Source organism: Centruroides sculpturatus, unplaced genomic scaffold, assembly GCF_000671375.1.
Source record: "Centruroides sculpturatus isolate CEXI.00-Female unplaced genomic scaffold, Cexi_2.0 scaffold86, whole genome shotgun sequence".
Classification (NCBI taxonomy): domain Eukaryota; kingdom Metazoa; phylum Arthropoda; class Arachnida; order Scorpiones; family Buthidae; genus Centruroides; species Centruroides sculpturatus.
In genome coordinates, this window is record NW_019384475.1 from 573,783 (window position 1) to 587,746 (window position 13,964).

Below are 13,964 nucleotides of genomic sequence, written 5' to 3' on the forward strand. Positions count from 1 at the left end.
AGTTTCGAGAAGGACCACGTGTATCGACAGAAGGCGAGAAGAGAAAATTTACATACTTAAGTACTAATAGTTCACGAAAATAATAATTTTCGTGAACTATTATTACTTAAGTATGTAAAAATTTATTACATTTCCTGTTGTACGAGGGTTTTACCCAATTCTCGAACCGTGTCAGAGTAAATCTGTGCTATAAAAGTACCGTGTTATACGGGGGATGGTACCAATTCTCGAACCGTGTTAGAGTGAATCCGTGCTATAGAAGTGCCGTGTTATACGGGGGTTACTTGTATACCAAACCAACCTTTCCCATAAGAAGTAATGTAAAAATGATTAATCCGTTCTCATGTAAAAAAAAATGGCTGGCTTTAACACCTTGCTTTCCTGGCTAGTTCCTGCTTGATTTTTCATGAGATCAGCATGTATCTTTTTAGCTTTCTTGCAAATAATTGCTTCCAATACACTGTCTCCAGCAGATTGTTTTTCAGTTATCCAAAGCAAAAGCAATTTCTCAACATGATCTAATGTCTTTGATCTCTGTTTAGAAATTGATTTAAACCTTTTCGCAACATTAACAGATTTAATAATGTCTTTATTTTTCACGATTGTCAATATTGTCATTCTCGGAATACAGTATGCAACAGTTAAAATCTCAAACGCACATGCCACCTTCATATTTCTCAACAACCACTTTTATCAGTTTCATTGTGATTCTAGTCATTTTTTTAATTTTCTGTTGCTTTTCATTTGCCTTTTTGCAATTCATGATTAATAAAAATAATAAAATTTTACTTACAAATTAAAATCAGAAGAAATTTTAACAAAGTTATAAACCATTGCACTGCGAACATATAGTTTGGTCTAGTACACTGATAGTGCTACTTGTTCATAGATGACGCGTATAATTGAATTAAGTCGTATACCGAACAAAATTTGTTTTGTCCAAACAGGACCCCGAATTATTCCGAATTGGACGTATTCTAAAGCAGACGTATACCAAGGTACACTGTATTTAAAAGCTGGAAATATAATTTCTGCTTTTAAATGTATGATTTGCTTTGTTAAATTTTTCTATCATTGCAGACATTAAAAAAGAACATATTCAAATATTCTTTTTTTTACTGTAATTTAACAAACATTTAAATGAATAAAGATTAATTTTAATATTTCTTTATATCGTTGTATTCATAATGCTAGAAACATTAGAAGTTTATAGTAGTTAATTAAATTTTGAAATTACACTGGGTTAGTGTATAGCTATGGAATTGTAAGCTATTCATAATTGTAAGTGATTGATTTGGTGCTGATTAAGGTACTGTTGCTTCTGTTAGGTTCTTTTCTCTAATTAGGTTGAGATTTTGAATAATTTAATTTTGTAAACTGTAATAGTAATCAGTTCATTATTTTAAATACTGAATTTGAAATATTTCAGTTTTATATTAAGTGTTGTTGTTGAAATTATAAGTTTTGTTTTGTAGTCAGAAAGTTCATTTATAGTTTGATAAATTTTTAAAATATATTTTATGAATTCTGGTGCAATGGTATTTGGCATTTTAGACCTTGTACTTTCAGACCTTGTACTTTCAAGCTAGCCACTGCAATTTTAGTGCAGAAAGGTTCAGAAGTATTGAAGAAAAAATTTAAAATGGTTGTTGTGAACAGCAAAGTATTATAAATACATGCTTCCAAAGATATAATTTTTTAACATCATCTTCAATTTTGCTTAATTTCTGATAAAATAATTTGCTTTTTATAAAGCTGAAAGATTTAGAAGTAAAGCTGCAGTGAAACTGTTTCTTCCAAAAGTGGGATTGCTTAAAGCAACCTCCAGCAGCTTTACTAGGCAATATATTGTCATGTAACAGACAAGCTTAATTTCTTCAAAATTTTCATTTGTCAAAGTACAAATATTGAAATAACAACTTTTTTAAAAATCTAATTCCATCTTTCCACTCAAAAGATCAAAATATGTTAACTATTTCTACTATCATTAATTTTTCTCCACTTGTCATTGGGACGATTGGATTTTGAATTTCCTTAATTAACAAAATCCTGTATAAAACTTTTGTAGCAGATTAATGATAAAGGAAGCATATTTTGTTGCTATTAATTGCATCCATAATTGATTAATTGAAATTTTCTGATACTAACTAAAAGATATTTTTGCTCCTTAATTAACTATTTTGTAAAACATTGATGACAGCAAGAATGTTACCAAAGGAAACATCTAAAATGTTAGTACTGACTGTAGGAAATTATCAAATAGCATAAATAGCATGTCATTTTCAGTTTTATTCCACCCAGATTAATATGAAACTTATACAATTGCTTTATTTGTAGCATTTTTAAAGTCGTTTTGATTTTAAAAATCAAAATTTTCATTTAAAAATCAACATAAAGACAATATTGTTTAAAATCAATAATTAGCCAATTTTTGAAACTTTTTTCAAAACCAATTGATTTCTTTGTTTCTCTTAATGGTTTGGTTAATTTGTTGTCATTTAAGGTAACAAAATTGGAGGACATGAAAATTTTATGACAGAAGTTTCAGTTTAAAAAAGATATCTGGTTAAGAGCAAAAAAATACCTCTTAAACTTGTGTAGTGTGATTTTGGTTTATGAGTACTCAATAAAAAAGAAAATTGTTTTTATCAAATTCTTATACATTTTCCTGACTTGAGATGAAATTATCAATACAATAAACACTGACGAATATTCTAATCACAAGTATGAAGAGATTGAAATTCTGCATTTGTGCAATTGAGATGGCTCTTAGGTTCTAGGGACCTATTCTGAGCTCTTCCAATAACTCAATGAAAGCGATACATGAGACATTTGATAAGTCTTTTTTGTGAAAGGCAGTTAACGAACTTTAGACAAATTGCTATTCTTTGCTCCATGTTAAGTACATTTTGCTATAGATAATCAGTTGAGATGCATCTGGGTTCCATGCTATCAATAGTTCTTACACTTTAACCAATCACAATTTAGTTAGCTTTGTGTTTTTGTCAGGTGTCTGCAATCCACTGTTTTCCAAGCAAAGCACATATTTTTAGTATTGTGTACCAGCATTAGCAAAATTTTTTTGTTAAAGTCATCAAAGAAGGGACAACGCAGTCAGCAAACTACAAGTTAACAGTTCAAGATATCAGTTAAAACATTTTGGCTCTAGTTTTTCTCATAAATCACTGCATAAATGTAACAGTAATGGCTTCGGAAGACAATAAAATTCTTTAAAGCATGTATTATTCAGTCAAAAAGCATTATTTCGAAGACAAAACTGAGATTCACATCATCAAATGCTAATTTTCTCTCTCCAATTGTTCATGAAGTAATACCATCCTTATACCTAAAGTCACAGTGTTCTTTTTACTTTTGTTAGATACTTGAGCTGCCATTAGGAACATATCTATGTAGCTTCTCCAAGCCAGAGATTGCTAATAACCAACCACTGCTCCTCCCAATCTCTCACAGCATAAATTAGTTGATTCTTTACTATTGAACACAAGACTGTGTTATTATTAAAACACTTGGCATTTATCCACTTTATTCAGTTGATTCTTAAACTTATTGGCTTCATAATTACTTAGATTTTTAATTTGCTCTTTTTCATCCACTTCATTTAGATGATATTCTATTTTATTATTCTTTATTTTCCTAAGATTACGTTTTAAACGTCTAAGTTTAATATATTTATATTTTATAGCTGACCTTAGAATCTTGAGATTGAAGTAATTTCTGTCTCTTGTAGGGATGACTTTTGTGATGGATTTAGTGACTTATTAAACTTAGACGTTTAAAACGTAATCTTAGGAAAATAAAGAATAATAAAATAGAATATCACCTAAATGAAGTGGATGAAAAAGAGCAAATTAAAAATCTAAGTAATTATGAAGCCAATAAGTTTAAGAATCAACTGAATAAAGTGGATAAACGCCAAGTGTTTTAATAATAACACAATCTTGTGTTCAATAGTAAATAAATATGAAAACACGGTTTCAAAAAATGAATCAACTAGTTGATTCTTATTAATTTAAATCTACTCCGCTATATCTTGTAGGTATATCTTGTTTTTTGAAAACACGGTTTCAAAAAACGAATCAACTAGTTGATTCTTATTAATTTAAATCTACTCCACTATATCCTCTGTCTTCCTCGAGAACAGGTTCCTTGGATCCTGCCCTTCAGTATGACAGGAAGCAGTGAGTTAGTGGCCTGGATGTGGCATGGCCACAGTACCTCGTTTTGCATTTTGCTATAATAGGAAGCAGCTGTCACTCTCCCACACCGGTCCGTTCTAGCACACATGCATTGGTCACCCGCTCTGTCCAGCTTATCTGTAGCATGCACCGATAGCACCACATCTCAGATGTTGCCAGCCTTTTCTCCATGCCCTTATTCAAGGTCCATGTTTCACATCTGTACAGCAAGACAGACCGTACGTAGCAGCATAGTACTTTGAGCTTTATCTCCAGGCTTAGTTTCTTATCTGTAAGTGTTCGCTGGAGATTAGAGAAGGCTGATTTTGCCATTTGGATTTGTGTTCAGATTTCTTTGTCACATCTACCACCTCTTGTTATAATGGCTTCAAGATATTTGAATTTGATTGCTTCTTCCAGTAAAGTACTGTGTACAAATATTTAGGAATTGTCCGTCACGGAGTCTTTACTAATTCTTATCCATTTCGTCTTTTTCCCGTTGATATGCATGCCATATTTCACACTGCCTGCCTGTAGTGAGTTTAGTACAAGGGCTATTTTTTAAATAAGGTCCATTTGCGAATGATGCGTGATTGCAGCAGTGTGCATGAGCATCTACTTTCAGCATGCTTTGCACGTGTTTAGATACTATTTGCAGCCGTATTGTCTGTCTGTGTGCTGAACTGTAGAAGTTTATAATGTTTAAGAAAATTGAGTCGCCTGCCAACTGTAAGATACAATCTGTTATTCGATTTCAGCACGAAAGATCATGGTAACTGTCTTTTGGGACAGGAAAGGGACTTTGTTAGTGGATTTTATGCCAAGAGGCACAACAATCAATTCTGATGCTTATTGTGTGACCCTAGAAAACTTCACCGTGCCATACAAGACAAATGGTGTGGTCTAATGTCTTCCGGTAGCAGGTGGCAGATTTCTTTGAAGTCAGAATTAAAAAGATTTTTGAGTGGTATGACAAATGTTTGAACAAAAATGGAAATTATGTAGAAAAGTAAATAAAAGTATGTAGAATATGGGAAAAAATATATTTTAATGATTAAATTTACAGTATTTTTCTTCTTATTATAAAACGGACCTTATTTAAAAAATAGCCCTCATATCTGTTGGAACTCCGTCGCGGATGTGGCAATGCATGCAAAATCGTCGGCGTACCAGATGTTATTGATATTCACTCCTCCGACCTTGATTCTCAAATCCCTGCAGAAACATTCCAGTGTTATCTGTTCGGAGAAGACATTAAAAAGTATGGGTGATAATACACATCCCTGTCTAACTCTTTTTTCTATCTGGCATGGTGCTGTTTCTATGTCGTCCAGCCTAACTGTGGCAGTCTGGTGCCAGTACAGGTTGCCAATCAGTTTATAGTCATTTGTGTCCAGATTGACTCTCTTTAATGTTTCCATTAAAAGTGGGTGTTGTACTTTGTCAAAAGCTTTTTCAAAGTTGAAGAAAGAAATGTATTTTCCTTTGCATTTCTATGGCTCTTTCCGATAAAATTCTCACAGCAAACAGTGCCCATTCCAGGCCTAAACCCAAATTGCAATGGTCCTAACTGAGCTTTTGTTTTGTTTCTTACTTGATATCCTATAATTTTTAGTAAGAGTTTTAGGCTAGGGCTCATTAGACTTATGGTTCAGAATTGATCACATCGCTTGGCATTATGCCTCTTTGGGATTGGAATGAAAATGGATCTTTTGAAGTCGTGTGGTAGCTGTCCATCTTTGTAGATTTTATTAAAAAGATCTAGTAGCAATAGATAGTTTTGCAAATGTGTCCAAAATTTTAGGAGCTCAGTTGGGATGTCATCTTCACCAGGAGTTTTTCCACATCTCATGGAGCCCATGGCACATTCTAATTCTCTTAGTATAATAGGAGGGGCAGTATCTCCTTCTCTTGAATGAACCTGGGGATGTCTGTCATGATCCCCAAACAAAATTTTGATGTATTCTGCCCAAGTTTTAACTCTTTCTTCTTTTCCACATTTCATTTTGTTCTGTTGGTCTATTAAATTTGTTACTTCCTTCTTTGTTTTCTTCAGTTCCTTCATGGTTTCTTTGATGATTCTATGGACTTCTCTGGTATGGTGCTTTTTCTCGTGCTCCTCTATTCTTTCACATTTCTCTTTGAACCACTTTTCTTTAGCTTTCGCACATCCCTACTTGATCATTTGATGAAGTTTTTTTGTATTGTCCAGGGTTTCGGTTCTTAAACTTTCTGCACTTACCCATCAGTGTCAAAATGTTCTCTAGGATCCAAGGGTTCTTCCGCTCTTTTTCCTTTTTTGTTAAATAGGGTACAGGCAGCAATCTTCATTGCACTTTTTATGTTTTCCCAGTGTTTCTCTATAGAGGGTATGTCTTTATCTTGAATTTCTTTTGTAACCGCCTCACTGAAATGTTGCCTGATCTCGCATATTTTCAGTTTGTCAAGGTTGTAATGTAACTTCTTGACATTTTTTGTAATTTTCTTTAATGAATGGCACATCTGGCATGGAGTAAATTATGACCAGTGTAGCAGTCATCTGAAGGCCTTGTTTTAACATTGAGAATTGAGTTTCTGTATCATTTGTTGATCAGGATGAAATCTATTTGATTTCGTACTATTCTGTTTTCTCTGTCTTGAGGACTTTTCCATGTGTACAGTCTTCGTGGATGTTGTTTGAACCATGTGTTTGTGATACATAGGTCATGGTGTTCTGCAAATTCAACAAGCATATCTCCATGTTCATTTCTTTCGCCTAGTCCATAGTCACCTACTGTCAGTAGTAACTCTGCCATTTCTAACTTTGGCATTGAATTCTTCCATTATTATTTTGATGAGAAAACACTCAGACTCTTTGCAAGTCTGAGTGTCTTCTCAAGCTGTTTGTAGAATAGTTTGAGAATAATTGATAGGAAAAGCTATCACACATGGCTAGAGGAACCAAAAATAAAACATACGGCACAGAATAGCACTTTCACAGCTGATTAAATGCCAATCATGTGGTTCCGACAGAAACTGGTTTTATCATATTCGTTAGCTTAATGATACAACTCAGAATAAGTATTCTGGTCTCTATTTTCTTTGTTTTATTTATAATGTATATTCAATTATTAGGGTAGTACCATTTAGTCTAAGGTTATGCAGATTGAAGAAAAACTAATTTCTTCAATCTGCATAATGTCCTTTTTACTATCAATCATATTTTCATGTCACACTCCTAGTTAGGTTGATTAAAATTAGCTAAAAGATAAACAGAAATGATAAATTTCTCTCTCTTAAATTTCAATTGTTTGAGTGAGCATTACTAAATATGAAGTTCAACATTTTACTTAAAAATTTAGTAATTAAACTCCAGACTATATGAACTTATAGGAAATTTAAGATTATTGTTTTGCATTCTTACTTGTTAGTGTAAAAGATTCAGGAAACTACCCATTACTATTTACCATACCACATATCAGAAATTTCATAGTTTTTAAATGCAACATGTCAATTTGATTTTTCAAGATGTAGTCTGTGTGAGAAATAAATCAACCAATGTTTTATAGTTAATCTCACGTCCTTCTAAAACTGGAGGTTATATTTCTAAGTTCTTTCAGCCAAGTGGAAGAATGTGAAAATGCTTCTAGAAAAGAATTATTGATTGCTCCATTATGTCTTGTATCAATGTAATTGCTAAATGAACTTTGTATATTATATACAAATTGTAAACATATTGTATTTGTCTATGATAAATAGAAATAGTTTGTACTGTAAGTTGTTGTAACATTCTTTAAAATTTCCTATGTAATATGTAAATGAAATTAAAAAATATATTTTTTAAATTTCAGATAATTACAAAAGTAGAGAAGACCATAAAAAACACACACATCCGTTTTGATGACTGACTGTAAATTTTATGTTTCACAAATAAAATATTTTATATAAAAATATACAAGTCTTTATTTTCTAAAACCACCACGACCTCCAAATCCGCCTCTTCCCCTAAAACCACCTCTGCCACCACCCCCTCCTCTACCGCCACCACCTCTGCCACCTCCAAATCTGCCTCCTCTTCCACCACCCCGACCTCTTCCGCCATTGCCTCCTCTACCTGAAATAAAATCAGATTAAGAAAGAATTTCATGAAAGGAAACAATTATATATCATAGTCTTGATGACATACCTCCTCCTCTTTTACCAGCTCTATTTGAGGAACCAGGTGGACGAGGAAGGAATCTTTGCAAAGGTAATAACTTGGCCGGATCAATATATATCTATATTTAGAAATTTGATATTTAGATCATATGAAATTATAAATAAATCAATATCTGGAATATCATATAAAAACTGTGAATTTCTTCATCCTCATTAAACATCCTCAAAAATTTCCACAAAAGACCTCATTTCCTGTCATCTAGTCACCTTACTGAGGTCTAATAAAATCGATTATGGGCATGAATAAAGGTCCTCTTAGTACTCATTTTAGGTTATGGCAGAAGAATTGAAACAGATACTATCAGTTCAAAGGTCAATTCATTGGTATAATAAATTTACAGAATATTTTCAGATTAAGTTACAAACATCTTGCACACATTCAGTTTTGTATAAAAAGAGTTGTATCAAGTTAATTTTCAAGTAAAATTACATTATCAAAATAAATTATTATCTTCCAGAATAAAAATCATACAAATACAATATATATGCATGTCAATTTACATGGCAGATTAGTTCTACATGAAACTATAGATTTTTGGAATGTAGCCTGAAGATGACACTTTAATAGGCTGAAAAACAGGGCCGAATCATCGCATAGACAAAGGAGACGAATGTTTAGGGCCTGGTCAAACTGTCTATTTTGAAAAGATTTGTAAATAAGATAGTTTACTTTTCTGTTAGACAACTGTATATAATAAAAATATATTGCTTTTTATATTGTTATTGTGAATTCTAAAATCTAAAGAAACTGTGTTCTTATGTTTCTTCTTATTGAAAGTAAAACTCCTAATAATTTAGAATTTTTTTTTGTAGTGATAAGAATACATATAGTTAATATTATTCTTAACATCCTGTGGAATATTGTTAAATAATTTTGCTTTTATTTTTTATTAAGCAGCTGCAGTGTCTGTATATGATTTAATAGAAATAATAGTAACAAGATTTATTAATTCAAAGAGCCGGGAGGGGGGACCCGGTAAGAAGAAAATGTCTAGGGCCTCAAAGTGGGTTAATCCGGCCCTGGTTGAAAACATTTATTCAGAGTATAATTCTTTCATTAAGACTTTTAGTTTTGTCTGTAAGCCTATCAGTGATGGTTTACTTTATTTTAATAGAAGAAAATGTATCCAAATCAAACATTTTTTCAATGAAGCAATATAAAACGAACCAAATTTTCAACTGTAATTGCAAATTTATGATGTACATGTACTTAGTAAAATTAAAACAATTTCTGTGACTGACTGAAAATTATAACATCAGATATTGGGTAAAATTGTAGCTCTAAATGAGTCAATTGGGACTTTATCAGAGCTGTAGATCATGCCCATAGGAGTAAAAAAAAATCAAAGGAGCTGATGATATGTGACCCATTGCAAGACATAGCCCTCAAAATCAGCCTATGAACATGCAATAGGCTTAATGTAGTGTGAAACATAACCCCAATCACTCCCTGGTTTGGTTGTGGTTTGTTTGAGTTATAGCAATGCAACACTTGGGCGATCTGCCTAGGGGATGCCTTCCAGGAGATCTTTTTAAGGGAAACTGGCCCCTGTTTAGGTGTTACAGACATGGAGAAACCCCAGAAAACTCCACGTGGCCAGCCCATCCGAGTGACTGCATGACCACTGATGGATCTATCACTCCCCAGAAGTAGTGCAATGGCATTTCTAGGGTTTTATGAGCTTTAGTCATCTCTAGTAAACTGGAAAACAGTTGATTTTTAGCAGTGTTTTAAGAAATAGTTCTGGGTTTTTTCACATTAAATTTTGCCCCATGTTTGAGGATCTTCAAAATTCCAGATTAAGCCCTCCAAAATTAGCCTATCTCATGAAGGGTTGCACAAAGACCATCAGTTCCTTTGACTCTTTTTTACTCCTATGGACATGGTCTGCAGCTCTAAAATCCCAACCACCTCATTCAGAATTGCAATTTTATTAGATATTGGTTATTTTATTAGTAATTGTAACTAAAAAATCCTGCAATATAATCATTGTTATTTTTCTAATATCCTTTTTATTCTGGCTCCAGATAAATGTAATCTGTAATAATCCATGTTAAATTTAATCCAATTTCTTATGCTATTTTCTAAAGGCACACTGACAATGTTAATTGTAATTATAAATTTGCAGTAGTTATAATTTAATACTTACTTTTGTATTCTTTGCAAATGATCCTGCTTTCACATCATCTGATAACTTCACTGATATATTCTTTTTAATTAATTATGGAATTTAACAAATTTTGTTTTGAAGCTATTAATATTAATATGGAATACGTTATATAACAGTTTTCATATATCAAAAACATTAATTGTAATCTTAAATTACAAGTTCTGAGTTTTGATAATCTTAAAATTATACAAATATATATAAAAGAAAGTAAAAAAATATATATATATATTTTAGTTCAAGTAGTATAGTCTAATTTACAACTGAATTTATCATCAAAGAAAAAAGGATACATAATCTCTGATGGGTCCAAATATTTCGTCGACTTTTCCAATTTGTTGTTTGTTCTCAAGATAAATGGGTGCATTGAAGAAGGGAACGTCGTCTATGATCACTTTACAGACTAGGTCATCTTGACAGGGATGAGTAAAATAACCAAGTTCTGGAACAAATAAATTGTTAAATTAATCCAACTACAAAAGAAAATGAATTGATCCTAGAATTCATAACAATTTAAAACAGAATTTTTGTAAAATAATGTAAAAATTCTTAGATATTCAAGAGTTAAATTTCAGTATGCAGTTACATCAGTTTATTTTTTATTTTATTTTTTTTTCAGAAACAGTTTAAGTATAAATTTGTTCTTAATCTAATTAACAGTCATAAAAATGTGTACATAATTTAGTAGTTATCTTAAGATGCTGTTTATAACAGTCATTAGTATAAACAAACCAAACTGTGATGGTGGTTGGAGTGATTATTTGTAAATAAATTTACATAACAACAAAGGATATATTATTTTAATGAGATATACTAAAGAGTCTTATCATAAAACATAAATCTGAGAAATATGTAACTAATACTCAGTCATGTGACAAAGTTTCTTATACCACATTAGCTTGGTGCTGTATAATTTGAGAGTTCTGTTTTTATATAAAACAAATGTTTACACAAATAATAATAAAAAGAGAATTAGCTGTTTAAAATGTGTCTAGTACAGCCAATTACAGTTTCATAATATATTGATTGTAATGAACATATTGTATCTTGCACACAAACCATATCCAAGTGTTGCGTTGTCATAAGGGACATATTGGAAACAGGTTTTTACACACAATTACTATACTTTTGTACATTATCTAATAAGAACTATACACACATAGAGAATATCTATTATGGTGATTTCCTAATATGTAATGATTGATTTATTTATTCTAATTTAAGTTATTACAAACTTTACAAACACAAATGTCTTCTAACTGTTACACTGTGTTGAGTAATAACTGTCCACAAAAAACCTTTATCAGTGTTGTGTTCGTTACAATATCCACTAATGTTTTCGACCTCCACCGAGGTCTTCTTCAGGTGCTGACTAAGCATTGTCTCTCCTTGACTGTTAGAATGATGTCGTCCGAGATGTAAATATTGCACGTATCACATTTCATCCCTCCGCTTGTCCCCATTCAAATTCCTCGAATAGGTATCTCCATGCCTGTGCGATCGTTTCTCCGTCTTTAAAGTTGATACAGGTGCCCCCAACATTGGGGGCACCTGTATCAACTGTACAAACTTTGTAGATCTCCCAGGGCTCCAGGTGATGGATGTGATCAATTTGAAATGCCTGTCTGATTAATTTGGTGTTCGGGAGTCCGCCCGAATTTCAGGGTCACTAACGTATGCTGTTACGGCGGTGTGCCTATTATTCTTAATGTCCGATTGATGCTTGCATAACCGTTTTTGTGTTGAGCGCATGGTAGAACCAATATAAACTAAGTTTCTTTGGAATCTATCGTCCCTGATGGGAATGGAGTAAACCCCTGGGGCTCTGTTGAGTTCTATTGCATCTTTAGCATTGCGCAGCAGGTCATAAATAGTGCTGGTCCTGTATGCGATCTTTGTGTGGTTATGGCAAGTAATTCCCTGTATAGGGAGTCCAAATGTTGGTTGAACTAGATGACCACGTGCCTATCATTCTTAACGTGCTGCTGTCCATTGTCCGGCATAGTCTAGGGTAACACTGCTGCGCCAGGGAAGACAGTTGGCGCAGGGCAAACCACACGGGCCACACTGCAAATCATGCCCTTACTGTAGATTCCAAAGAATAGATAGATGTATTCCAAAGAAAGTTAGTTTATATTGGTTCTACCGTGCACTCAACACAAAAACAGTTATGCGAGCATCAACCAGACATTAAAAATAACAGGCACACCACCACCTTAATGGCGTACGTTAGCGACCCTGAAATTTGGGCGGGCTTCCCGAACACCAAATTAATCAGACAGGCATTTCAAATTGATCACATCCGTCACCTGCAGACCTGGGAGATCTACAAAACCAACGTTGGGGGCACCTGTATCAACTTTAAAGACAGAGAAACGATCACGTAGGCATGGAGATACCTATTCGAGGAATTTGAACGGGGACAAGCGGAGGGGTGAAACATGATACGCGCAATATTTACATCTCGGACAACATCGTTCTAATGGTCAAGGAGAGACAATGCTTAGTCAGCACCTGAAGAAGACCTCGGTGAAGGTTGAAAACGTTAGTGGATATTGTAACAAACACAACACTGATAAAGGTTTTTTGTGGACAGTTAAACTTTACAAATGTTAGTAATTTGATGGTGGGCTTGGTTGCTTCAAATTATTCAAGAAACTTAGTGCAAGTGAACTCTAATAAAGCAGACTTTTATTATTATTTTGTTGTTAGTTATTTTGATTTGGAAGAAGTAGATGCAGTCTTTTAATAAATTTAAGTTGTTGCACAGGTTTTATTTGACTGCAATACTATGATCAATAATAGTACTAGATTTATAAATATCAAATCAATAATGTTACCTTTCACTTCTTCTGGTGGTCCTGAATCATAACCTCCCCATCCTCCACCTCCCCTGCTGCCTCTTCCTCGACCACGACCACCAAAACCACCACCACCACCACCACCTCTTCTTCCTCCAAATCCACCGCCACCTCTTCCTCCTCCTCCTCCACCACCAAACCTTCCAAATCCTCTACCACCACCTCTACTCATTTCTAAAAAATTTGAAAACAACAAATTTATTATGTTATCACAAATCAGTAAATATGTATCACCATAAAGTTAAACATGCCTTTTTATAAAATCTATTAGTTATAATCTGTTGAAATTTCAACATTCTGGTTTTGATTATATACAGTTTTTTAATTTTAACAATTCTATTACATTTTAAAATTATATCAAAATAGAGCTAGGTACCAACAGACTGCCGAAAATCTATTGGGCTAGTTTTATGCTAATTATTAAATAAATTACGTAATCAATTTGGCACTAGAGGTAAGCGTTAGGCACCATCTCTTATTAATATTAATAATTATAAATAAATTAATTAATTTAAATAATTTAGAACCGCTGGGAGAAAAAA

At 33.0% G+C, this 13,964-nt stretch overlaps 1 protein-coding gene and 1 long non-coding RNA gene across 2 annotated transcripts in view; one reads left to right on the plus strand and one right to left on the minus strand.

The window, feature by feature from the left end:
- The window catches only part of LOC111621296, a 9,874-nt gene extending 1,746 nt beyond the window's left edge, over positions 1–8,128 (plus strand). Inside the window, exon 2 of the long non-coding RNA XR_002756041.1 lies at positions 8,027–8,128. This is a non-coding gene — a long non-coding RNA (uncharacterized LOC111621296). The remainder of the gene's footprint in view (positions 1–8,026) is intronic.
- Positions 8,129–8,137: 9 nt separating this feature from the next.
- LOC111621284 (probable H/ACA ribonucleoprotein complex subunit 1) overlaps positions 8,138–13,964 on the minus strand; it is a 9,404-nt gene continuing 3,577 nt past the window's right edge. The window contains exons 2-6 of the mRNA XM_023363370.1: positions 13,402–13,596; positions 10,855–11,003; positions 10,544–10,603; positions 8,362–8,452; positions 8,138–8,289 (exon numbers count right to left, since the gene is read on the minus strand). Of these exons, the coding sequence (XP_023219138.1) occupies positions 8,138–8,289; positions 8,362–8,452; positions 10,544–10,603; positions 10,855–11,003; positions 13,402–13,594 (645 nt within the window). The 5' untranslated portion in view covers positions 13,595–13,596. The remainder of the gene's footprint in view (positions 8,290–8,361; positions 8,453–10,543; positions 10,604–10,854; positions 11,004–13,401; positions 13,597–13,964) is intronic.